Genomic DNA, 25940 nt, shown 5'->3' on the forward strand with positions numbered 1-25940 from the left:
TACAAGTGAGCAAAATTGGAACCTATACCAAAGTTGAAAGATCTCATACGATGAAGTCTCTCGAATGAAAAAATTTAAGGCGAGATAAAAGTTAGAAAATTGTGTGTGGTTTGTAATAATGTCATAAACTTGTAGTTTGAATGCTTGTTATTTCATTCTATTTTTCTATCCAAACTAAAGTTTGGAATTTGTTTAACTTGATATAAACGATTCATGTCAATTTTTTTCCTCTTTTGGTTTTAATGGAAGGATGCTAAGTTGTTTTCGAACACATAAAAAAAAACTACTGCAACTTTAACGGGTTTCATGACATTTTTTTAAATTAAATTTCTTTACATGGTTGCTTTTTTAGTTCTTTTCTAAAAGTAATAGGGGTTTTTAATTGAACATTATTTCGGAATACCAGACCAATTATGTACAAATTAAATTATGACATTAGTTATCATAAATTCAACAAAATAAAACTAAAAAAAATAAGGGAAAAAACATATTGGTTCAAAAACATAAAAGAGATAATTGAATCAAAATATTTTATGAGAACAAAAATCGGTATTCATAATTGTACTTGTAAAGATTTCTTTTAAGCTCACGTGTCTTTTTTTCAGTTTGGATTTGTGTTTTTTTTTTCATCTTCTTCCAGCTTCTCTCAGAATTTTCAATAACTTTTATTGTAGTCTGTTTGCACCGTTATCTCTTGTTTTCTCAACTACAAAGTCTCGTTATTTTAATAATTAGTATTAAACCCTTGATAATTAGTTCAATTTTGTTTAAGGAGAAAATATGTTGGTAGTGTTTGATTGAAATAAGCTTTTTTGAATTATTTTGGTAAAGTAGAATACATAAAATGTTAAAATTTGTAAAAATGACTTTTGATATATATTTCCTTTCCAGAAAGAAAGAAAAAAGACAGCTTCTATGGATTGAATTATTTTTATTAGACCATCACAAAACCTTTTTTAACATATAAAATTCAAATCTTCTATAAACATTTACCTATAGTCTATTGGTAAGAACACATATTTGAGTTTTAACATGGGTTATGTCCAACAACCCATAATTGAGTTTCATCTAAAATAGAGTAAGAATATTGATTTAATACAATGATATTGATGCGTGAGGTGAAAATCCACAAATATCTAATGAGAAATAACATCAAGTAAACGACATCAAATTCTTTATCTATTTAGGAATTAATAGAGTAGTAAACAAAACGCAATTACAAAAACAGGTTATAATATCAAAGTAAATACATTTCAGCAGTAAAACATCAAAGTAAAAACAAAAAGCAAACACAAGAAGTCCATAATTACACCAATTTCTGAAGGAATACACTTGTAAATACCGACTCCCCTTCCATAGCTGCCTTTAATATCATAAGACCCTAAAAAAAATTAATAAATCACAAACAAAATAAAATAGTGACTTCAAATATTAATAACTCAGACCATATAAATGACTAGTATTAAGTAAATACCTCATCGAAGCCCAAATCAACCACTATTTCGTGAACATTACCAAGATCCTTGACATTGAAATCTTTCAACAAACAAATTCTAGACATGCTTGAAATTGGTTTGACCAATAAATTATCCATCACAATATATTTCACATAACCTTTCAGAATAGCAATGCCACTGCCTGCTTTAACTATCCCTCCCTCTATTGGAACGCCATTTAAACAAGAGCATATTTTACCATTTTCGGTCGAGCTAATAGTATATTTATAATTGTGAGTTGAGCATTTGTAGATCTTATAGATGGCACGATCCGGCAGCAAGAAAGGTGCCTAAAATCAAAAGTATTAAGACACCTAATTAATCAACATAAGTTAATATTAAAGAACATACAATACTTTTTAAGTTAATAAACCTGTACTGAGCAAGAGTGCAATGGCTTTAAGAGAAAAACCTTGTTCTCGCCATCAGGGAAGTTGATTTTATGCATGTTCGAAACACTCTCACGGAAATTATTCAAACATCCGACCATTCTTATCACTGATTTGGAGAGGAGCCTTGTGACTGTGGTTAATGGTAGAGAAAGAATACAAACTAGAAAATCAACTGCCTCTTTGTCTGCTTCTGCAAACAATACTTTCTTACTCTTTTTATCATAAAAAATCTTCAAGCTCAATTTGCTAGTATTAACAAAACTTGCCATTTTCTTCCCCAGTAATACTTGTCTTTCTTTCCCTTTTAATAAATGTTACCTTCTTCTCAATATATACACATCCAACTTTCTAGCAAAACACAATGCCTTGTTTGGATTTAAGTTTTATAAATAACTCAACAAAATCAAATATTACTTTGGCCTGGTTTTCTTTGGTTTATTAAGAAGACCCAACAAAAATTAATTTTATAATCAATCACATCACTTATTTCATTAACCAAAATACTAAAATATTATTTATTTTAAATTATTATCTTTGATTTTATTCATATATATCAATACCTTTTAAGTTTTTTTACTAAAAATAATTATCACTTTTCTCAAAATCATCACCAATCATTATTTTTTTCTCCCTCTAAGTTTTTAAAAATAATCTTAATCCGAACAAGACCTTTATTTCTCTCGTATATCAAATCAATCAATTAATTAACCAAAATTTTAAAATATTTTTTATTTTAAATTATTATTATTTATTTTATTTATATATCAAAAAAATATCATTTCTTTAAAACTATCACCAATAACTCTCTTTTACTTTCTCAAGCCTAAGAGGTTGTTGGGTAGTGGGTTTTTTAAAAAACAGATAAAAATTAAATGATGGATAATTATTTTGAGAAAATAATGATTATTTTTGATAAAAAGACTTAAATCATATTGATATATATAAATAAAATAAAAAATAATAATTTAAAATAGAGAGTATTTTAGTATTTTAGTTAATGATTTGAGTGATATGATTAATAAAAGAGGAGTGAAGTGATATTTGATTTTTGAATGAATTTTTTTAAAAACTCGTAACAAACAAGGCCTAAGTATTTTTTATTAGAGATTGTTTCACTAGTAGAAAAGAGGTTATCTGTAACGATTCCTAGTAACGGCGCTCGAAAGCCCTTACTAATATTTGGTATCAGTAACGGTTATATTAAACCGTTACTATTATAAGTGAATCTGTAACGGTTATATAAACCGTTACAGATATGGTGTCTCTTTACGTTTTCAGTGAGGATATCTGTAACGGTTTTCTATCAAAACCGTTACTAATATAGTATTTGTAACGGTTTAAATCAACCGTTACAAATGTTGAACCGTCTTTTAATTTGTTCGCTGGTATCTGTAACGGTTTTACGATTAACCGTTACAGATACTGCTTCCCTTTTAACGGTCCAATAAAGAATATCAGTAACGGTGTTTATATAAGCCGTTACAAATAGAGTATCTGTAACGGTTTACTGATTAACCGTTACAGATATCGAGCCGACTTTTTAACTTCTTTACTAATATCTGTAACGGTTTTGTAAAAACCGTTACAGATATCCTATAATAACTCCCGCGCCGAGTTCTTTTTTCCTTCTTCTTTTCTTTCTTCTTCCGTTTTCTTCCGCGCTCTCGTTTTCCGATCATCCGCTGCCGCTGCCGACGATTGAAGACTCCTTTAATCCGCCGTTTTCTTCCGATCATCCAAGATGCAATCGATCTGCAGGTAAGTTCTCTCTTCCCTATTCTTCTTCCCTCTTCTCTACCCCCAATCCGCCGGCCGCCCACATTCATCCAATCATCGGAAGCCGCCGCCGCTTGCCCCGCCGATAGAAGATTCCATTAATCATCCTGCATTCATCAATCACGCCAGGTAAGCATACTGCATTCTTTGATCGTTAGACTATATTAGGTCAATTTTTGTTCTTTGTAATGACTTTACAGTTTGAATACAGGTAATCCCTGGATTGTTTGTTATTTATGGATTTACAGTTTATATATATATGGTTCTAGATAGGATTTACAGTTTGATATTAGGATGTTTTACAAATTTAGGATGGAATCAAATAGAATTTTGTTGAATACATATGATAGGTTGATAGGTTGAGATTGATTTCTCATAGTTTATTTAGATACTGATTCTGATATTGTTTGTTATGGAGAGTTTGAAGAAATATTTAGAGTGTGATGGTATTTCTGCTCTACTTTCTTCTTTGGATCTAGATTATTACAAGGAAATATATATAGTGGATGTTGATAAATCCTAGTTACATATTCTAATATTATGTGAAATTAATAATACAGTTCAATTGAAGGAATCCTGAATAATACATTGATAAATCCTAGTTACACTAACACTTGTTTTATAATTGAGAATCTTGAGATTAAAAGTTAATTGTTTTGTTGATAAGATTTTTGATTTGGGGTATACAAAATCTAGTTGTATATCCAATCCTCCTGTCAACATAATCCAATTTTTGGTTTTGCAGAAATTCTGAATTTCCCGTTTGAACTGTTGAATTCGTTCTTCACTACCGTTTGAACGGTATAATCAGGTATTCAATAATGTTAACTTCTTATATATGTTGAACTATTGAATCAGGTTTTCATTATTATTTTTTGCGTTTGAACTGTTGAATTAGGTTGCATCCATTTCAATTCTAGTTTGAATTTGCCATTGTCTTTGCTGCCGCGGATTGTAGTTTGCACTTCAAAATTCAGGTTAGTTCTTATTTACAATCAATGTTAGCTTGTTAGTAGATTATTGATGTTAGGTTAGTGGATAATTTGTATGTTAGGTTATATAATAATGAATGCTAAGTTAGATTATTTGATGTTAGATTTAGGTAAATTATTTGAATGTTATATTATTGGATTTAGGTAGATTAAGTTAGATTAATTTGTATTTTAGCTAGATTATTGCATGTTTGGATTATTAGATTAATTGTATGTTAGATTATTGGATTGGTAGATTAAGTTAGATTAATTTGTATGTTAGCTAGATTATTGCATGTTTGGATTATTAGATTAATTGTATGTTAGATTATTGGATTGGTAGATTAAGTTAGATTAATTTGCATGTTAGATTATTGCATGTTTGGATTATTAGATTAATTGTATGTTAGATTATTGGATTGGTAGATTAAGTTAGATTAATTTGTATGTTAGGTTAGATGGAAATCCCGGACAAAACATGGATGACTACACTTCGTACCGATCCTAAATATAGTGAGGGGGTAGACAAATTCATAGAATTTGCTGAAAGATCTACGGGTAGATCATCGATTGCATGTCCTTGTGTAAGGTGTGCAAATCGAGTATATGAGAATAAGAGTGTGGTTAGATCCCATCTGATTGTATACGGCATAAGACAAAATTATGGTTTTTGGTATTTTCACGGTGAAAAGAGATCAATTGGACGTCAACTTGTAAATGCTGTTACCGAGAATGTGGAGGAAGATGAATCAGATGATGAAATTGAAGACGAACCGATCAATGAACCACCAAATAACGAGACTAATATCATGGAAGACGAACCTGATGAAGTTTGTGAGGATCATCTAATGGAAGATATTATTGTTGAGGATCATCTAATGGAAGATATTATTGGTGATTTGTACCCTGATGTCAACATTGATAATGAACGGCCGAGTGAAAATGAGCCTCCCGTTGATGATGCTAATACGTTTTACAAATTGTTGGACGATTCGAAACTACCTTTGTATGAAGGTTCTCGCATTTCCAAAGCCTCAACTCTTCTTAAACTTCTTCACATAAAGAATGTAGGTCAGTGGACAAACACGTCATTTGATTTATTGTTGAGTTTATTGAAGGAGGAAATACTGCCAATTCATAATCAACTACCAAATTCGTATTATGAGTGCAAGAAATTCATTAAAGACATAGGCCTATCGTACGAAACAATTGACGCGTGTAAGAATGATTGCATGCTTTTTCGTAAAGAGGATAAGGATTTGCAGCAATGTAAAGTTTGTGGGCTTTCTAGGTGGAATGTCAATAAATATAATGGTGCAATTCGAACGAAGGTGAATGGTAAGTATATACCCAACAAGTCTCTGCGCTATTTTCCATTAAAACCGAGGTTGCAAAGATTATACATGTGTTCCAAAACTGCTCCACACATGACTTGGCATAAAGATAACAATCCCGAAGATGATGTGTTGAGGCATCCTGCTAATTCAATGACATGGAAGACCTTTGATAACTTGTACCCAAATTTCTCAACAGAACCTCGAAATGTGCGACTTGGTTTGGCTAGTGATGGTTTTCAACCTTTTGCTAGCGGAAAAACATCGTACAGCATTTGGCCAGTGATTCTCATCCTTTACAACGTCTCTCCTACCACATGTATGGATAAAAACAATTTTCTTCTTTCAATGCTCATTCCAGGACCAAAAAGTCCCGGTGATTGTATTGACGTATTTCTAGAGCCACTTATTGAAGAGTTGACGGAATTGTGGAATACCGGTGTGAAGACATACGATGCAAGCAGAAAACAATATTTTAATCTACGGGCAGCTCTTATGTGGACTATTAATGATTTTCCGGCTTATGCAAATTTGTCTGGATGGAGTACAAAGGGTAAATTGGCATGTCCGTCTTGTAATCAGAACACCGCGTCTTTGAGGTTAACAAATTGTCAGAAGGAGTGTTACATGAATCATCGACGATTCCTCCCGTCTAATCATCGATGGCGCAAAGAGACCGATACGTTTGACGGGCATACGGAGCATAGAGATCCTCATGTACTATTATCGGGTTTCGAAATTCAATTGCAAGCGCGAGATCTAAAGGAAATTTGTTTGACAAAGTACCTGCCTAAGAAAACGAAAGTTATACATGAATCCCGAGGTGATAATTGGAACAAATTCAGTATATTCTTTCAATTGCCTTACTGGAAATCTTTGATGTTGAGACATAATTTGGATGTAATGCATATTGAGAAGAATATATGTGATAGTTTGTTGGGAACTTTAATGAATTTCAAAGAAAAGACCAATGATGGAATTAAAGCAAGGAAAGATTTGGTCATAATGAACATAAAACATTCCTTACATCCGGTTGAAGTTGATGGTGTTCTTCGGTGTCCGCCGGCCCCCTATGCATTGTCCTCAGAACATAAGAAACGTTTATGTCAGTTTTTGAAAGATATTAAAATGCCCGACGGTTTTTGTTCAAATATTGGGGCGTGTGTAAACATGGAGGAGAAAAAAATATCAGGATTGAAGAGTCACGATTGTCACATTCTATTACAATATCTCCTTCCACTAGCTACACGTGGCCTACTTCCCGATGATGTGTACGATGCCGTGGTGTATTTAGCAAAGTTCTTTCGGTTGCTTTGTCAAAAAAGTTTACAACGCGGGCAATTGGAAACATTACATGACGACATTGTCTTGACACTTTGCAAATTGGAGAAGATCTTTCCACCTTCTTTTTTTGATATAATGGTGCATTTGCCAGTTCATTTAGCTTTTGAAGCTTGTCTTGGAGGGCCCGTTCAGTATCGATGGATGTATCCAGTTGAACAATATATGAGCACACTCAAGAAATACCTTCGAAACAGGAACTTTCCAGAAGGTTCAATCAGTGAGAGTTACCTTTTGAATGAGAGTATGAGCATGTGTGCCCGATATTTGGACGATCAAGAGTCAAATGATGAATCCATAAATACAAGTACAACATTCTCCATTTTCATCACTATGGAAGACTTATCTAATGGCACATCCTACACATATGAACCGGGTGATCGTGAGCGTGCTCATTGGTACATTTTAAAAAATTGTCGCGAAGCTGAAGAATATTATAAGTAAGTCCATTAATGTCATTATGAGGTATGATTTAAGAAAGTAATAATTTAATCTGTCATTTGCGCAGCGATTTCGTTCAATCATGCCCTCCTAATATTTCCAATGAGGCTCGGGATAAACAATACGTTAGATATTTCCAAGAAAGAGTAAGTAATCGTCTCAAAAATTTTCTTTTTTTAGTATATGACCATAAGTTTAACAATAATTTGTAATGAATATATAGGTGGAGCAACTAACCGATCAATCCGATAGGACAACGAATCTTAAGATTTTAGGACGTGGGCCTACATTGTATGCAAAGAAATATAACTCGTGCAAAATAAATGGGTACAAGTTTAACACTGAAAAACATGACGAGAGCTTGACTACCCAAAATAGCGGGGTTTTGGTTGTTGGTAATAATGGGACCGAGAATATTAACTACTATGGAGTGATCAATGAAATCATAGAAGTGATATTCTTTTGTGGAAGACGAGTGATTCTCTTCAAATGCAAATGGTTTGATGTTTATCACAAAGATCGGGGCATTAAAGTTGATAAGTATGGTTATGTTAGTATAAATATCAACAGGATTCTACAGACTCAATTAAATGAACCATTCATAATGGCAAGCCAAGCACAACAAGTGTTTTACTCTACAGATATGGCATCAAGGCTTGAATGGAAAATTGTGACACCAATAAATCCTCGTTATTCTAATTAAGGTTGAATTAATTTCTATGAAGGGTTACTTGTAAATTTGTCTTATAAACATTACATTCAATATTTGCAGCTATCATGGCTCCTAAAAGAATGCAAGGTAAGAGTTTAAGCAGCGCGCTACACGAGCTTGTACGAAGGACCGAGGAGCATTCAGAAGATCCCGTGCAATTGTGTAACTCTGTCGGGGAAATTGATTTGGACCTTGATGATATTATGAATGTTGATAGTGTACCCAACACTATCCCCGGTGATGATGATGATGATGATGAGACACAGCCCCCGTCTGAGGAGCAAGATGGAGGTACTTGTGTTTTTGCTTAAGTTAGTTGTTGTGATCCTATATAATTTTTTGTTTAATTTTAGGATCTATTTCGAGAAGGAGACGGGGCAAGAACAAGAATAAAGTTGTTGGTAGATTGCAAGCGGGGCAAAAGATGACTCTTCACTTTAACCCTGTTGATGGTAAACCAATGTGCGAGAATAGGACAGCTTGGTCGAGGCATATTGGGAGTGTCATTCGAGACTCCAATGCACTACCCCATAGGACTTTGCGTTGGTCGGACCTGAGCTCCACACAGCTAGATCACATATGGATGGCTATCACGGTATATAACTTTTTATATTATTAAGTCCATTATGTATTCAACACAATCTATAATCGTATTTTAATGTTAACTATTTAGGATCCTTTCGTGGCTGTGGGGGATGACATCAACAAATATCGAAGACAAAGTTTATTTCAAGCCAACAAATTATGGGATAGATGGAGATGTCATTGGAACACCATGTACATTAAATCCCGTGAAGGTGACGAGCAAGCGATTAGGGCAAATCCCCCTCCCGAGATCGAAATTAGTGATTGGAATTATCTACTTGATCGTCGCTTTCTCACGCCGGAATTCAAGGTAAATTAATGTGTTTATAAATAGCTCTTACATTAATCATTCATTAAACACAAATGTTTTCTTATTTGCAGAAAACAAGTGCTGTGAATGCGCAAAATAGGTCGCATGTTGTTTACAAGAATCATGCGGGCAGCATCTCATTTTCGCAAGTGGAGAAGCAAATGGTTCGTTTTATCATTGAATAACAAAGTTTATAATGTTATTACGTTTTTATTAATAATACAATTTGTACAGGAGAAGACTACGGGTACGTCGCCTAATTTTGCAGAATTATTTCTGCACACTCATACAAAGAAACCGACTCTGCAAGATCCAAATCCGGAGGTTCCCCCTATTATTCAAGAAAAAGTGGTAAGTCGTGTTTATTAGTTATATTTCTTTTATTTCTTTTATGTATGTATGTAATCGAATGTAATTTGTGTTTGTAGACTGCCTTGCGAACTGCTATAGAAGAAGACCCGAATAGAAATGAATTGCAGTTGGCTGAGTGCGCATTTGGGTCTCAGGGACATGGGCGAGTTGTGGGTTTGGGCTCCGGTGTCACACCTAGATCTTTTAGACCTGATGCTCGGGGTGGTACTAGCACACAGCGCGGTGACACGCAAAACGCCCTTTTACTTGAGGAGATACAGAGGATGCGAGAGGAGCGTGAAGCTGAGAAGCTTCAGTCACGGAGAGAGCGCGAAGAAGCCTTAATGGAGCGTCAAATGGAGCGTGAGGAAGCACAAAGGCAACGTGAAATGGTTTTCGAAAACCGTTACAGATACTAAAGTCTTTCAGTAACAGTTTTTAGCCGGCTAAAACCGTTACTGTTGTCCCATTACTATCTGTAACGGTTTTCGAAAACCGTTACAGATGCTTGTGATGTTTCTGTGACGGTTTTTAGACGGCTAGAACCGTTACTGTTATTACATGACTATCAGTAACGGCGTTCGAACGCCGTTACTGATACTAGTTCATTTTCTGTAACGTAATTTTTAGTAACGATTGGTAACGGTTTTATTTGCCGTTACAAATAAGTTTCAGTAACGGCGTTAGATGCTTTCAGTAACGGTTTTAGCCCTTACTAATGCCCCTTTTTCTACTAGTGTTTGGTCCTAATTTATTTAAATAAACATTGGTTTATTAAAATAATGTTTTGATGAGTGTTGATTAATATATAACAATTTTATCCCCAAGAAGAGGTGAATATCAACCAAGTTCCTGAGTTTGAGTTAGTCAATTGACGACAAGTTCTTCACCTGGTTAAATTGTTAAGTGTATTTGGGGCTACATAATCCGTTGTTCAAATTTTTTTTTCTCAAAAAACATTTTACTATTTTGATAAAATGAGTATATATCAACACAATGGTCAGATCAGAGTAAAAAAAAAGTGCATTTATATACCATCAATAGAATTTTTACTACGTCCCCTAGGTTCAGGAAATCCTCAACAAAGACTTGTTTATAACATGTTTCTTTAAATACATTTTTTTATAAATAAAAAATATTTTATATAATATATTGAAAATTTATAGTACATAAAAATAATAAACATAAATTATTATAAATATTAAAAATAAAAATATATATATATAAGTAATATTATATATTTAGTTGAGTTTAGTAGTTTACCAATATCTCCTATGAACTACCCGTAAAATAAAATAAAAATCAACATGGAACAATTAGGATCGGAAAATGTCTGACTTGTCATCCTTATTTATGAAAGAGTAATGAATTTATAATGGTTTAATTTTAAAAATAAAAACTAACAAGCTTTTAAGAATTATAACAACTAAATCAATCAATGACATCTTATCAACTCTAGGTTATGTTTGGTACCAGTATTAATTATATAGGCATAAATTGTAAGGGGTATGTAAGGATGTATTATGAGTTATAAATTATATAGGTTTTAGTGTTTAGTTTAGAATATAAAATAAGTATAAATTATATAGATTTTATTATTTTTGTGTTTGATTGGTGGTATAAGAAAGTAGTAATAAGTGAAAAATACTATTTTGTCCTTATATTTATATAAATTATTTTTAATTATTATTTTAATATTTATAATGTATTTTGCATTATTAATTATAAAAAATAATAATTATAATGTAATGTATTTTAAAAATAAATAATACTATTATATATTTACATTATTTTATATATAATTCATTATAATTTAACTTATATAATTATATAAATATTTTAATAATTAATTCAATCAAAAATACAACACAATCATTAATAAAATAGACAACCTAAAATGTATATTAATTTTTAACATTTGGTGGATTCATATCATTAGTTTTAACTAATGTATCATTAATATAGCAAATTTTTTTGATAAAAACTCAGCCCAACTCACATATTTCGAAAATAAATAAATATTCTGGTATTATTTTTTTTTTTAAATAAGTAAAGAAGAAGAAATGTAGAATATGTTTTTAATTGAAGATTAAGTAAAAAAATGTTGAAAGGAAGAAAGAAGAAAGAAAATTTTATGAGAAATATAAATATAATAAAATTATATAAAAGGTAATAGTGGAATAATTTTTTAATAAAGACTTGTAATTGGTGAAACCAGTTACAATTTTATACACTGTTTAAGATAAATTATATCTTTTAAAATACTGTAGTTATAAAATTACTCAGCCAAACAATTAATAGTTTTTACTATATGTATATTTATACTATGACTACAGTACTATACTGCTTACCAAACGGAAGTCTAGGATATTAATTTGCCCTTCTTAATTTGAGTAGGATCATAATAAGTATATAAATTGTCAGTTTATTAAAATTTAAAAGAGAGTAGTTTATATTAATTTTATTTATTTTATATTTAAAATATTATTTAATAATTAATATTATATATATATTTAAATAATATATAGGTTTTAAACATTAAAAAAAATGTGGTCACGAGAAGTTTTTTTTTAGAAAACGACTTAGTGTCATTTTATTAAAATTCCAAAACGGGAAAGAAAACGGACATAGTTTCCTCTAACTTTCTAACAAACCTAGAAAGTTAGAATAAAGTTCAAGAACCAAATAATTTTAACAAAGCAACATACATGACTTACAAACAAAACATAAAGAACTAGCTAGCCTTAAAACATTTAAAAGATGTGACTTCATCATAATTGAATTTCCATTCGTGACAAAGGACCCATTCCCGCTCGCCTTTAGGAACCCGTCTCCACGTTCTAATTAGCGCACCACAATCAAATACAATGTCGCTCTACACATGATCAACGTTTCGACGAACTCTACCAAAGACTCTAGCATTTCTTTCAGCCCACAAATGATAAACGATGGCAGCAAACCCACACTTAAAAACGTTAACATGAAATTTACTACCTTTAGATAAGACTTGGGCAACAACTTTTATATCCTCCCAGGACCCCGGCAAGCTCACAATTCCCATGGCTAAAGTAAAAAGATTCCAAATAGACCTAGCAAAAAAATAGCCACCCAAAAGATGATCAATGGACTTCGCAAACTCTCTACAAAGAACACAACTGGCATCCGGAATATTCATATAAGCAAGAATACGATCACGGGTACTAAGTCTACCACGGAAAGCCAACCAAAGAATAAATCGGTGTCTCGAAATGATTTTCAAGGACCACACAAGTGAAGCCCAACTTACAATTTGACCTCTTTCCCGAATAACGTTTCAAATCGCACTTGACTTAATTTTCCCATTTTCTTCCGCTTTCCATAAGTGCACATCAGCTATATTACAAATATTGAGACCGTTCAAATGATCAATAGCTCTTTTGCCTTCCAAGACTCTAGTAATAACCGAAACCTAAAGCCCGTTATGAATGTTATGGACCGTGGCAGTCGCACAATCCCTCCGGATCCTTAGGCCTCGGAATTCGTCTCTACTAATCAATGGTTTGTTTTCGAACCATGGGTCGTGCCAAAACAGAGTGCCACACCCATCACCAATTCGGATGTCAAATATCGAACCAATGTTGTTTTTGAGCTTCAATATATTTTTTAATGACCAAGCCATGTCGTCGGTAATTTTGCACGTCCATATGCTCATTTCATGTTTCATAAACCGGGAGTGCACCCATTTGACCCATAAGGAATCCTGCTTAGATTGTAAGGCTCATAAATGCTTGTAAGTGACGGCACGATTCCATTCGACACAATTCTTCAAACCCACACCTCCTTCGTCCTTGGGTTTACACACATCAGTCCACTTGACTTTTTTTCCCCACGGCCATGAGTGCCCTAAATGAAGTCCCGTAATAATGTATCAAGCTCCCGCATCACCTTCTTAGGAAGAACAATTTGTTAAGACCAATACCCGATAAGCCCCATTATCACGTTGCTCGCCAATTCAATCCTTCCCGCATAAGATAACTTCTTGGCTGCCCAACCCATAATCACGTTTTTGACCTTCTCAATAAGAGGCATGCAATGTACTACATGAATATGTCTTGCCGTAAGCGGAATCCCCAAGTAACGGACCAGAAACGACCCTTCGGAGATGCCCATGATGTCTTGTATCCTTGCCTTTGTCTCGTCATTAACACCGCCATAGAACGTTGCACTTTTTTCCTCATTAATCAATAAACCTGTAACATCAGAAAAGAAGTTAAAAGCATCTTTTATAGTTTTAATGGTATCAACATCGGCGCGTGCAAGAACAAATAGGTCGTCAGCAAAACAAAGGTGAGTAATCTTCTCCTCCTCGTAGAAAGGGTGGAAAGTGTAATGGAGGTTCTTTCGGAATGCACTGGTGAAAAAAGGGTCAAAACCGAGAGTTAAAACTCTCGGTTTTGACCCTATAACTTTCGGTGAAGACACCTTACCGAAGGTTTTAGTAACCCTCGCCATCCCTCGCTATTGACACTCTCGGGACTTCCATAAAGACAAAAACCGAGAGTTATATGAAAACTTTCGTATTTTTCTCTTTTTGAAAAAACCGAGGGTTTTACAAGAACTTTCGGTTTTTCTCTTTTTGGAAAAACCGAGGGTTTTGCAAAGAACTTTCGGTTTTACCCGAAGAGGAAAACCGAGAGTTATATACAAAACTTTCGGTTTTCCTCTTCGGTTAAAACCGAAAGTTTTGTAAATAACCCTCGGTTTTCCTCTTCTTGTAAAACCGAGAGTTCTTTGCAAAACCCTCGGTTTTCTCCTTTTCAAGAAAACCGAAAGTTATATGAAAACTCTCGGTTTTACCCGAATAGGAAAACCGAAAGTTTTGTGAATAACTCTCGGTTTTCCTCTTAAGGATAAAAACCGAGGGTTTGTCATATAACTCTCGGTTTTCTCATTGGCTTAAAACCGAGAGGTTTCTAATATCTCTCGTTTTTTTCAAAAAGAGAAAAACCGAGAGATTTCAATATTACTTTCGGTTTTGTCCCCTAAATTTTTAAAAATGTGCGGATTATTTTGCTCGCAACCAAAACATAACCAAAACCTGTTCAGCCAAACCAATATATTAATGATAAAAGAAATGCAGCATACATTAAACGATCACATTAATTGATCGTGAACATTACAAAATTCGAAACCAAACAAATATTCCGAACAATCTGTTATAAGTTCAACTACTATAATGAAAACATGTTCATAATCGAAACAACCTTAGCTTGTGGGGGGAGGAGGTGGTTGTTGCCTCATATATAATTCGATTCTCTCCATTCTCGCGTTCATCTCTGACTTCTCCCTCTCCATTTTTTCGGTAATCTCTGACTTCTCCCTCTCCATTTTTTGGGTAATCTCTAACTTCTCCCTCTCCATTCTTTCCACAATTTCTTGCTTTTCCAATTGCATTTCATCCATTTTCCGCCTTCTTTCTTCATCTCTCTTCTCCAGTTCCTCCAGCTTGAGCTTCATTATTTGATTATCTTCTAACAATCGCTCATTGTTTCGCTGTGAACTGTTTCCACTACGACGATCCTCACGAAAGTGTGTGGGTCGGACGCCTGATCCCATTCCGAAGACGACCCCGTGTTTTTGTTGTCCGAACACCCTCTCCGTCAATTCAAAATCAGATATTCCCGGTTCGTTACTAACAACCTCCTCCATCTCAGCCTGCACAATTAAAATAAAATCTCATTTCTATAATAAAAAAACTAGGCATATTCAATTCACTTACAATTTTCTCTTGCACGTGTTCGTCCGGGACGGGTGTTGGGTTTTCTTGTGTCGGTTTTGGTGTACGGGTCCTCTTGAATACTTCAATTACAGACGGTTGCCGTCCCATTTCAATCGCCTGTTGAAATAAATGATTTATATAATTAATAACAATCTTTATATTAAGTTATTACAAATAATGTACTTACCAACTCGTCTTCAATTTGTGCAAACGGTCTACTTCCCATTCGATGTGGGAATTTCAGATTCTTCCGATTCTTCATATTTGTAGTACTGTGTCTCTGTATTTGAAATAACAAATGAAGTTAGATTAATTAATATCAACTCTTATTTGAATTATGAAACCGTACCTTAAACGTTTCTGTGAAGAAATGGTTGCGACACACAAACTCCCAATCATCTCGATCGTAGTCCGGTGGAGGATTAGCCAGTACCGCCGCCTCGTCTCCTTTGTGGACGCGGATATAATTCTTGTTCAAATCCGACCGCCATCTATCCCATATCTGATTGGCGTGTCCCAACCCCCTCGTTCGAAAAGAGTCAATGTCACCATTAGTCGCTTCGAACGGATCCTGAAAAAAATAACATCCAAATGTGAAAAATAATTATTTCATGACGTAATGTATAATCAAGTAATAATTATTAACCTTGATAGCAGTCCACAGTGAATCCAATTGGTCTGCACTTAAAGCCTTCCACTTGAGAAGACGGTGTGAGACGGCTGCGGGGCTCCGGATAATCGACCCCACATGTCTAGACCACAGTGTCCTTCCCACGTCTGTACCGCCTGGCCTCCCATCCTTCTCTCTAAACGTTAGAGGGATCCTCGTCCCCGCTAGCCTCTTAGACAGCGCAATATTCTTGTTCTTCCCCCGTCTCTTGCGGGCAGAAGATTCTTCGAAATTATCAAAATCTTAATTAAATATGTCAATCAATTGAAACACTAACTAATTTGTAAACGAAATACCTGTCGATGATGGGTCTGGAGTGGTCCCGTGCTCCTCCTCGTCATCCTGCTCCTCGATAGGCTCCTCAAGACCCTCGTCTTCAGCCTCATCGGTAGGCAGGTTATCAGCAGCGAATGTGCTCTCTATATACTCTGCGATGTCATCAATATCGTCTTCAGACTCGTATGTTCGGGGAGGCGCAGTAGATATCGGGACCACAGGAATCGGTGGTTGGTCTCTCGAAGACGATCCTCGTTGCTTTAACGCCTCGGATTGGGCAAGTAGGTTTTGGTAACTCTTATCCAATTTCTTGGGTGTCTTCCTCATACTCTTCCAAACTGTTTTAGGACCTTCAGACATTCTTAATTCACACCATTAATAAAAATGAGTGAATACTTGAAATAAAGTAGTAATAAAAATGAATATAAAGTTAAAAACATAATTAAATCTACCTAATTAATTAATATGAACTATATGTTTGTAAACCGCGGTTTTATTTTTGTCACAATCTTCCAACCGGGTCGGGCTGACATATCAGGGGCGTAGAATACTTGTTTTGCTTGACTCGCCAATATATACGGGTCTTGACTTTGCGTTTTCAAAATTCGGTTTACATTTACACTTACGAAGCCATATTTATCCACTTTCACTCCTAGTTCCCCCGAGTGTGTATCAAACCACTTACATTTGAATAAAACAACTCGTTTGTGAGAATAATATTGTAATTCGATTATATCCGTCAAAACTCCGTAGTATGACATAGTTTCAGAACCGTTGTACCCCTCAACAACCACCCCACTATTTTGAGTTGTCAAACCTTCGTCGTGTTTTTCTGTACAGAATTTGAATCCGTTTACTTTACACCAAACATACATAGACGAGTACATACTTGGACCTTCTCCTAAGATCTTGAGGTCTCTTGATATGTCGTTCATTTCTGTTAAATGGGCGACCTATATATGTATCCGAAATGAAGTTGTTAATATGAATAAAAAGAGTTAGGATATATGGTTTGTAATTTACTCACTCGATGTTTGAAATATGCGGCAAACGTTTCTCCACTTGACTCGTTGTTATAATCTCTGCAAATAGATCGAATGCTAATTAGTAACACTCTTTAATGCTAATTAGTAACAGCAACTTTGAAACTTACATGTAAAAAGGTTCTGCTTCGGGACAATTTTTCAAAATGTAAGAATGGGCTGTCACTCGATCTATATAATCCAAGTTGTATACTTTTCCGTTGGATAGGTCTTCCAATAATGCAAATATTGAAATCCCTGAGATTTCAGGTTGTGCATTTTCTTGATCTTGTTCCTCCATATACCTGGCACATAAGCTAATACTTTCGTTAACAAGATAGCTCTCGCTTATAGAGGCTTCGGGGTGGTTATTATTCCGCAAATATCTTTTCATTGTACCCATGTAATGTTCAAAGGGATACATCCATCGATACTGAACAGGTCCTCCAAGCAAAGCCTCAAATGACAAGTGAACCGGGAGATGCATCATGATGTCGAAGATTGACGGCGGAAAAATCATTTCAAATTTGCAAAGTGTCAATGTAATATCCATGTACAATTGTTCCAGGTCCTCTTGAATCAACTCTTTGAAGCACAACAACCGAAAGAAACGAGACAGATTTACTAACGCATCATACACATACTCTGGAAGCATTCCACGAGTTGCTAAAGGAATTAGATATTCCAACAAGATGTGACAATCGTGACTCTTTAATCCCGAAAGTTTTTTCTCTTCCAAATTTACACAACCCCCGATATTTGAGCAAAACCCATCAGGCAACTTGAGATCTTTCAAGAAGTTACAAAGACGTATTTTATTCTCGGATGTCAAACTGAAAGGCGCTTCTGGATAATGAACAACTCCTTCATCATTTATAGGATGTAACCATGATTTTATGCCCAAGAGTTCTAAGTCTTTACGAGCTTTAGGACCATCCTTAGTCTTCTCTTTCACATTCATTATTGTTCCCAGCACGCTATCACAGATATTTTTCTCAATATGCATCACATCCAAATTATGTCTCAATAATAGCGATTTCCAATAAGGTAGACGGAAGAAAATGCTAAGTTTGTTCCAATTGTCGCCCCGCGTTTCATGATATATCTTGGTTCTCTTGCTCATATCCGCACTAAGAATAATGTCTTCTAGGTCTCGTGCTTGCTCATAACTTTCTTGGCCCGTTAACAATCTAGGGGGATCCCTATAATCAGTTCGACCATCAAACGACTCTTTATCCCTTCTGTATTTGTGCTTCGGTGGAAGGAAACGTCTATGACCCAAGTAACATTGTTTGGAACCATGGACCAATCGAAGGGATACCGTGTCGTTGTTACAACAAGGACAAGCAAATTTACCTTTCGTACTCCAGCCTGATAAATTCGCGTATGCGGGAAAGTCGTTAATGGTCCACAACAACGCCGCTCGCATGTTAAAGTATTGCGAGGTGTGTGCATCAAACGTTTTCACACCTGTTTGCCACAGTTCATGCAACTCATCGATCAATGGCTGGAGAAATATGTCAATTGCATCTCCCGGACTCTTTGGACCCGGAATTAACATAGATAAAATGAAATTGCTAGAATCCATGCAAGTCGTGGGTGACACATTATAAGGGACGAGAATTACCGGCCAAACACTGTATGATTTTTTCCCATTTGCAAATGGTTGAAATCCATCGCTTGATAAACCAAGTCTTACGTTTCGGGATTCTGAAGCAAAATCTGTATAATTTTCATCAAACGTCTTCCAAGTTAAGGAATCAGCGGGGTGTCTCAACGTATCACTGTCAACTCTTCCTTCTTTATGCCATCTCATCATTGGAGCCGTTTTTGAGGACATGTATAGTCTTTGCAGTCTTGGTATTAAAGGGAAATATCTCAACACCTTTTTTGGAATGAATTTCCCGTTTTGCTTCTCCCGAACTGTCCCACTTGTTTGGTCGACTTTCCATCTTGAAAGACCGCAAACTCTGCAAGAATCTTCATTTATGTCGTCCTTCCAAAATAGCATACAGTTGTTTTACATGCGTCTATCTTGTCATATTTTAGCCCGATATCAGTAATGAATTTTTTACTTTCGTAGTACGAGTTTGGCAATTGAGCGTCAATCGGTAATATGTAGTCTTTAAGCAGACGCAGCAACATATCGAACGAAGAATTCGTCCATTGACATACATTTTTTATGTGAAGTAGTTTCAGTAGTGCCGATGATTTCGTTATTCGAGCACCTTGATACAATGGCCGTTTGCAATCATCAAGCAATTTATAAAATCTATGCGCATCTTCGACTGGTTCATCGTTGCTCGGGACGTCATTAACGTTGGGGAACATATCGTTTATAAATTCGTGCATATAACGTTCTTCGTTGACCTGTTCATTAACTGTATTATTCATCTCCTGTCTCGGATCGTTGAATTCCGGCACGGCATCCTCCGACTGATCATCGTCGTCATCACCATCGTAGTCATCGGCATCTTCATCGACATCTTCATTAACCACTTGAGTAGTACGTCTCTTTTCTCCATGAAAATACCAATACTCATAATGAATATTTATTCCATAAACGATGAGGTGAGTCTTCACTTCGTCTATTTCCATAAACGGCGTGTTCAAGCATTTCACGCATGGACATTTCACGGTTTGTCGGGATGTATTCCGAACAGCATACTCGAGGAATTTGTCAACACCTTCCTCGTAATCTGGATGATCTCGACGTAAGGTCATCCAGCTTTTATCGGGTACTTCCATATTTCTAATAAAATGGAAAACAACCCGCATTATTATTTACTTCTATTTCACTAAATTAATTAGGCTTACATAATGCTAACATAATTTATATCTAATCTATCATTATCCAACCAATAATCAATTTCATCTAACATTATCGAAGCCCAATTCAACCTAAACAAACAATATTTCATTCATATATACATTTCAAACCTAATCTAACATTATTTCATTCATATACATTTCAACAATATCTAACATTATCCAAGCCAAATTTCACCTAAACAAACATTAACATTTCATTCATATACATTTCAAACCAATCATCATTAATCTAACCAATTTTTTAAACTACTCTAACTTAGTCAAACACTATTTCAATCATACATAATTCAAATAATTTAATTCATACCTAAAATCCAATATAATACAAACAATGCAATTCGAGCCTAAAATCTAATTTATTCATACATAAAATCCAATTTAATTCTAACAACATAAAAATCCTTAAAAACTGACCTTTTTCAGCAGTTGTGGCAGCGACGGTGGAGAGGCAGGTGAAGGTGGAATAACCTCGGCGATCTTCAATAGACGGACGGTCCTAATCAAAAATCAGACAAAATCAAACCATATTATCTAACTTAAATTTTACATAAATCCAACAAAGTTCAAACTATATATATCATATACCAAACAAAATATAATCTAAGAAACCCAACCTAACAAATCAAACCAATATCAAACCTAAAATCAAACTTAATTAACAATCATTAACATTTCAATATCAAACCTAAATTCAAACTAAATTAACAATTAAACAAACCAATAGAAAACCTAAAATCAAACTACTTTAACAATCAATCAAACTAACCTAAAATCCAAAATCTAACTAATTGAACAATCTAACTCATATAACCTAAAATCTCACTAATTTAACAATTCATCAAACCAATATCAAACCTAAAATCCAAAATCCAAAATCAATCTAACCTAAAATCTCACCAATTTAACAATTCATCAAACCAATATCAAACCTAAAATCAAACAAATTTAACAATCAAGCAAATCAAAAATCAAACATAAATTCAAACTAAATTAACAATTAAACAAACCAATAGAAAACCTAAAATCCAACTAATTTAACAATCAAGCAAATCAAAAATCAAACATAAATTCAAACTAAATGAACAATTAAACAAACCAATAGAAAACCTAAAATCCAACTAATTTAACAATCAATCAAACTAACCTAAAATCCAAAATCTAACTAATTGAACAATCTAACTCATATAACCTAAAATCTCACTAATTTAACAATTAAACAAACCAATATCAAACCTAAAATCCAAAATCCAAAATCAATCTAACCTAAAATCCCAAATCAATCTAACCTAAAATCCCAAATCAATCTAACCTAAAATCCAAAATCAATCTAACCTAAAATCCCAAATCAATCTAACCTAAAATCCAAAATCAATCTAACCTAAAATCCCAAATCAAACCTATATATCAAACTAACCTTTGCGGCTGTAGGTTGAATCGGATGGCGGCAGCAGGAGGCGGCGACTGTCTTCAATCGACGGCGGCAGTCTTCAATCACCGGCGTCGTCGATCCAAGCGTGGGCAGCGAACGACGTCGTCGATCCAAGCGGAGGCAGCGACTTGGCGGCGGAAAGGCTTCTTCAATCTGCGGCGGCGTCAATCGGAGGAGGGCAGCGCGGCGTCGTCAATTGGAGGAGGGCAGCGCGGCTTCGTCTTCGATTGATAGATGGAGGACGCGGCTAGGCAGGAGGCGGCGCGGAAGAAGATCGAATGGGAGAGAGAAATCGGGGAGAAAGAAAACGGGGAAAGAGAAAGGAAAAAAAGCGGGTTATGTTTTTTTTAAAGGTCATTTCCGAGAGTTAATCATATAACTCTCGGTTTTTGACTATTAATTTCCGAGAGTTATATGATTACCTCTCGGTTTTGATCATTTGATTAATTTCCGAGAGTTAATCATATATCTCTCGGTTTTGATCAATTAAAATTCCGAGAGATATGTCTAAATCTCTCGGTTTTGAAAGGTGTACAATTTAATTTAGTTAGGTAAAAACGAAAGTTAATTGTATAACTTTCGGTTTTGATGGTTATTTCCGAAAGTTATACAATTAACTTTCGGAATTACAATTTCAAAAATTGCTAAATTAATAGGTCTTTAACCTTCTAATGACTTTGAAGGTCATTATTTTAACTTATTTGATATCTTTAAAACATTACACAATCTATATGATCAAATTTTGTACACATTCATATGATCATCAAACACAAACATACATATACACTTCTTTATATAATCAAACACAATCATAAAAAGTTTAACATCAAACACAATCTTCATTTTCAAAATATAACACACACTTGATTATATTAGTTAAGAGTCTAGATTAGTAGGTTTAAAACAAAATAATTTAACAAATTAGGTAGTGGTAAAACCGAAAGTTAATAGTATAACTTTCGGTTTTTATTGGTATTTGCGAAGGTTTTGAATAAACCTCTCGGTTTTGATCAATTATATTCCGAGAGATATGTCTAAATCTCTCGGTTTTGAAAGGTGTACAATTTAATTTAATTAGGTAAAAACGAAAGTTAATTGTATAACTTTCGGTTTTGATTGTTATTTCCGAAAGTTATACAATTAACTTTCGGAATTACAATTTCAAAAATCGCTAAATTAATAGGTCTTTAACCTTCTAATGACTTTGAAGGTCATTGTTTTAACTTATTTGATATCCTTCAAACATTTCAAAATCTATATGATCAAAATTTGTACACATTCATATGATCATCAAACACAAACATACATATACACTTCTTTTTAGCATCAAACACAATCTTCATTTTCAAAATGTAACACACACTTGATTATATTAGTTAAGGGTCTAGATTAGTAGGTTTAAAACAAAATAATCTAACAAATCAGGTAGTGTTAAAACCGAAAGTTAATAGTATAACTGTCGGTTTTGATTGGTATTTGTGAAGGTTTATTAGGAAACCTTTCGGTTTTTACCCTTCCCTATACTTAGGAAAAAATCTGTTTTTTTTAATGTAATGTCAAAACCGAAGGTTTATTTAAAAACCTTCGGTGTTTTCCCTTCCCCATATTTAGAAAATTTACAGATTTTTTTAATGTAAGGTAAAAACCGAAGGTTTTCTAATAAACCTTCGGGTTTTTCCCTTCCCCATACTTAGAAAAAAATCTGATTTTTTTAATGTAAGGTCAAAACCGAAGGTTTTCTAATAAACCTTCGGTTTTTACCCATTCCCATACTTAGAAAAAAATCTGATTTTTTTAATGCTAGGTCAAAACCGAAGGTTTTCTAATAAACCTTCGGTTTTTACCCATTCCCATACTTAGAAAAAAATCTGATTTTTTTAATGTAAGGTCAAAACCGAAGGTTTTCTAATAAACCTTCGGTTTTTACCCATTCCCCATACTTAGAAAAAAATCTGATTTTTTTAATGCTAGGCCAAAACCGAAGGTTTATTTGAAAACCTTCGGTTTTTACCCTTCCCCATACTTAGAAAAAAATCTGATTTTTTTAATGCTAGGCCAAAACCGAAGGTTTATTTGAAAACCTTCGGTTTTTACCCTTCCCCATACTTAGAAAAAAATCTGATTTTTTTAATGCTAGGCCAAAACCGAAGGTTTATTTGAAAACCTTCGGTTTTTACCCTTCCCCATACTTAGAAAAAAATCTGTTTTTTTTAATGCTAGGCCAAAACCGAAGGTTTATTTGAAAACCTTCGGTTTTTACCTCAATATTTTTAAAATAATGGGTCAAAACCGAAGGTTTTCAAATAAACTTTCGGTTTTGGCGATGCGTTTTTTTTTTAAAAAAATATGAAAAGTAAATAAAAACATAATTAATTAATAAAACATGTTAAACCAAACCAAACAAACATAATAACAATAATTCATAAATATTAAAATATAACTGTCATAAACCCATAATAAATCCATAATAAATCTACAAATTAATTATTAGATGGGGTGGAAGGGGCGGGTGGTTGATTCAGTCGACTCCTCAACAAGACAAGTTCCTGTTCAAGATTCTCTAATCTCTGAGACATTTCGGCCCGGTCCGCTTTGATTTCACTCAGCAAACGACCTCTTTCGGCATCCCTTAGTCGGATTTGTTCCATTTCAAGCGTCATCTTTCTAACCTCTTCCTCACGTGCCGCAATTTCTGATTGTGTTATCAGATTCTGGTAACACGGATGCAGTTTCTCCGGTGTACGCCGAAGTCTCTTCCATGTCGAATCATCACCCATATCCTAAATGCATTTCAGATCATATATGTATATATATATATATTCATCAAACAAAATAACGTAAACTAACAAAAATCTAGATCTATAATATATATATATATATATACAAACTTAAGAAAAATCTAAATCTTACAATAAACAAAACAAGAAAAACAAATCAAACAAATTACCTGAAGAGAAGAACCCGCGGCTTGGAGGAGGCAGGCGGCGGCGGAGGCGGAAGAGAGAGAAAGGAGAGAAGCGGAATGAAAAAGAGAAGGGTTAGGGTTTGTATTTATAGAGGTTGAGGCCGAAGGTTTTCATAAAACTTTCGGTTTTGATATTAGTCAAAACCGAGGGTTTATTATAAAACCTTCGGAAAAAACAATTTCAAAAATTTGAATTTTTTTTAATGAGCAAAACCGAAGGTTCTTTGTAAAACTTTCGGAATTAAAAAACCAAGGGATTTCAAAAACGAAGGTTCTTTGTAAAACTTTCGGAATTAAAAAACCAAGGGATTTCAAAACCGAAGGTTTTCACAAAAACCTTCGCAAATAACCCACATCCAACACTTAGAATTTTTTTGGGTTTTTTGGGAAGGTAAAAACCGAAAGTTCTTTGTAGAACTTTCGGTAATAATGAATAAACCCGAGGGTTTTACACCCCTCTCGGAATCTATTTTTAATCCCGAAGGATTTGTTCCTCTCGGGAGTATTTAGGAGAGGTTTAAAAAACCTTCGGGAAAAACCGTCGGTAAAGACACTTTTTTTACCAGTGATGTCGTTAAGACACTCTCAAAGACCTCCATGATCAACACAAAGATAAAAGAAGAGAGAGGGTCACCTTGCCTCATGCCACTTTCGCCTTTGAAGTAGCCACCATGCACTCCATTGACACAAACAACGAAACGGGAGGTAGAAACGCACTGCATAATCCATTCAATGAAGATTCTAGGGAAGCCCGAGACAACAAGAAAATCATTGATAGTTTCCCACTTGACGGAATCAAAAATCTTGTGAATGTCAATTTTAAACGCGACCCGAGGCGAGATCCTCTTTTTCCCATAACCCTTAAGAATGTTCTATATTAAGAGAATATTATGCGATATAGACCTACCGAGTATGAATGCAGATTGGCCTAGACTAACAATGCTAGAAATCACTTTTTGAAACCATTTTGCAAGTATTTTCGAAATGATTTTATAAACAACGTTACAACATGAAATGGGTCGGAAGTCTTGTATTTTTTCAAGCACGAAACTTTTGGGAATGAGGTTTAAAACAGTTAGATTCCATTGCTTGAGCATTTTACGATCCCTAAAAAATTCTAAAACCCCCTCTGCAATGTCATGGCCAACATTGTCCCAATTTACTTTGAAAAACTCCGCCTTAAACCCATCAGGACCGGGACTTTTATTACCATTAATACCAGTGAGGGCCTTCCTAACCTCCTCTCTCGAGACAACCCTAATAAGATCACGACTATCAT

General features: G+C 34.5%; 1 protein-coding gene across 1 annotated transcript; it reads right to left on the bottom strand.

Moving 5' to 3' along the window:
• Positions 1-1306: 1306 nt before the first annotated feature.
• On the bottom strand, positions 1307-2157 carry LOC124935257. The gene is made up of 3 exons (XM_047475703.1): positions 1870-2157; positions 1475-1786; positions 1307-1381 (listed from the first exon to the last, which is right to left on the bottom strand). Exons 1-3 carry the CDS (start codon positions 2155-2157, stop codon positions 1307-1309), a joined length of 675 nt encoding a protein of 224 aa, XP_047331659.1.
• Positions 2158-25940: the final 23783 nt, after the last annotated feature.

The sequence above is a fragment of the Impatiens glandulifera genome, chromosome 4 (genome assembly GCF_907164915.1).
Source record: "Impatiens glandulifera chromosome 4, dImpGla2.1, whole genome shotgun sequence".
NCBI classification, from domain to species: Eukaryota; Viridiplantae; Streptophyta; class Magnoliopsida; order Ericales; family Balsaminaceae; genus Impatiens; species Impatiens glandulifera.

Coding starts and splice junctions, on each gene's coding strand:
- LOC124935257 (XM_047475703.1), bottom strand. CDS start 2,157: ATGGCAAGTTTTGTTAATACTAGCAAATTGAGCTTGAAGATTTTTTAT. Junction 1,787..1,869: donor TGCACTCTTGCTCAGTACAG/GTTTATTAACTT, acceptor TTTTGATTTTAG/GCACCTTTCTTGCTGCCGGA. Junction 1,382..1,474: donor TTGATTTGGGCTTCGATGAG/GTATTTACTTAA, acceptor AATTTTTTTTAG/GGTCTTATGATATTAAAGGC.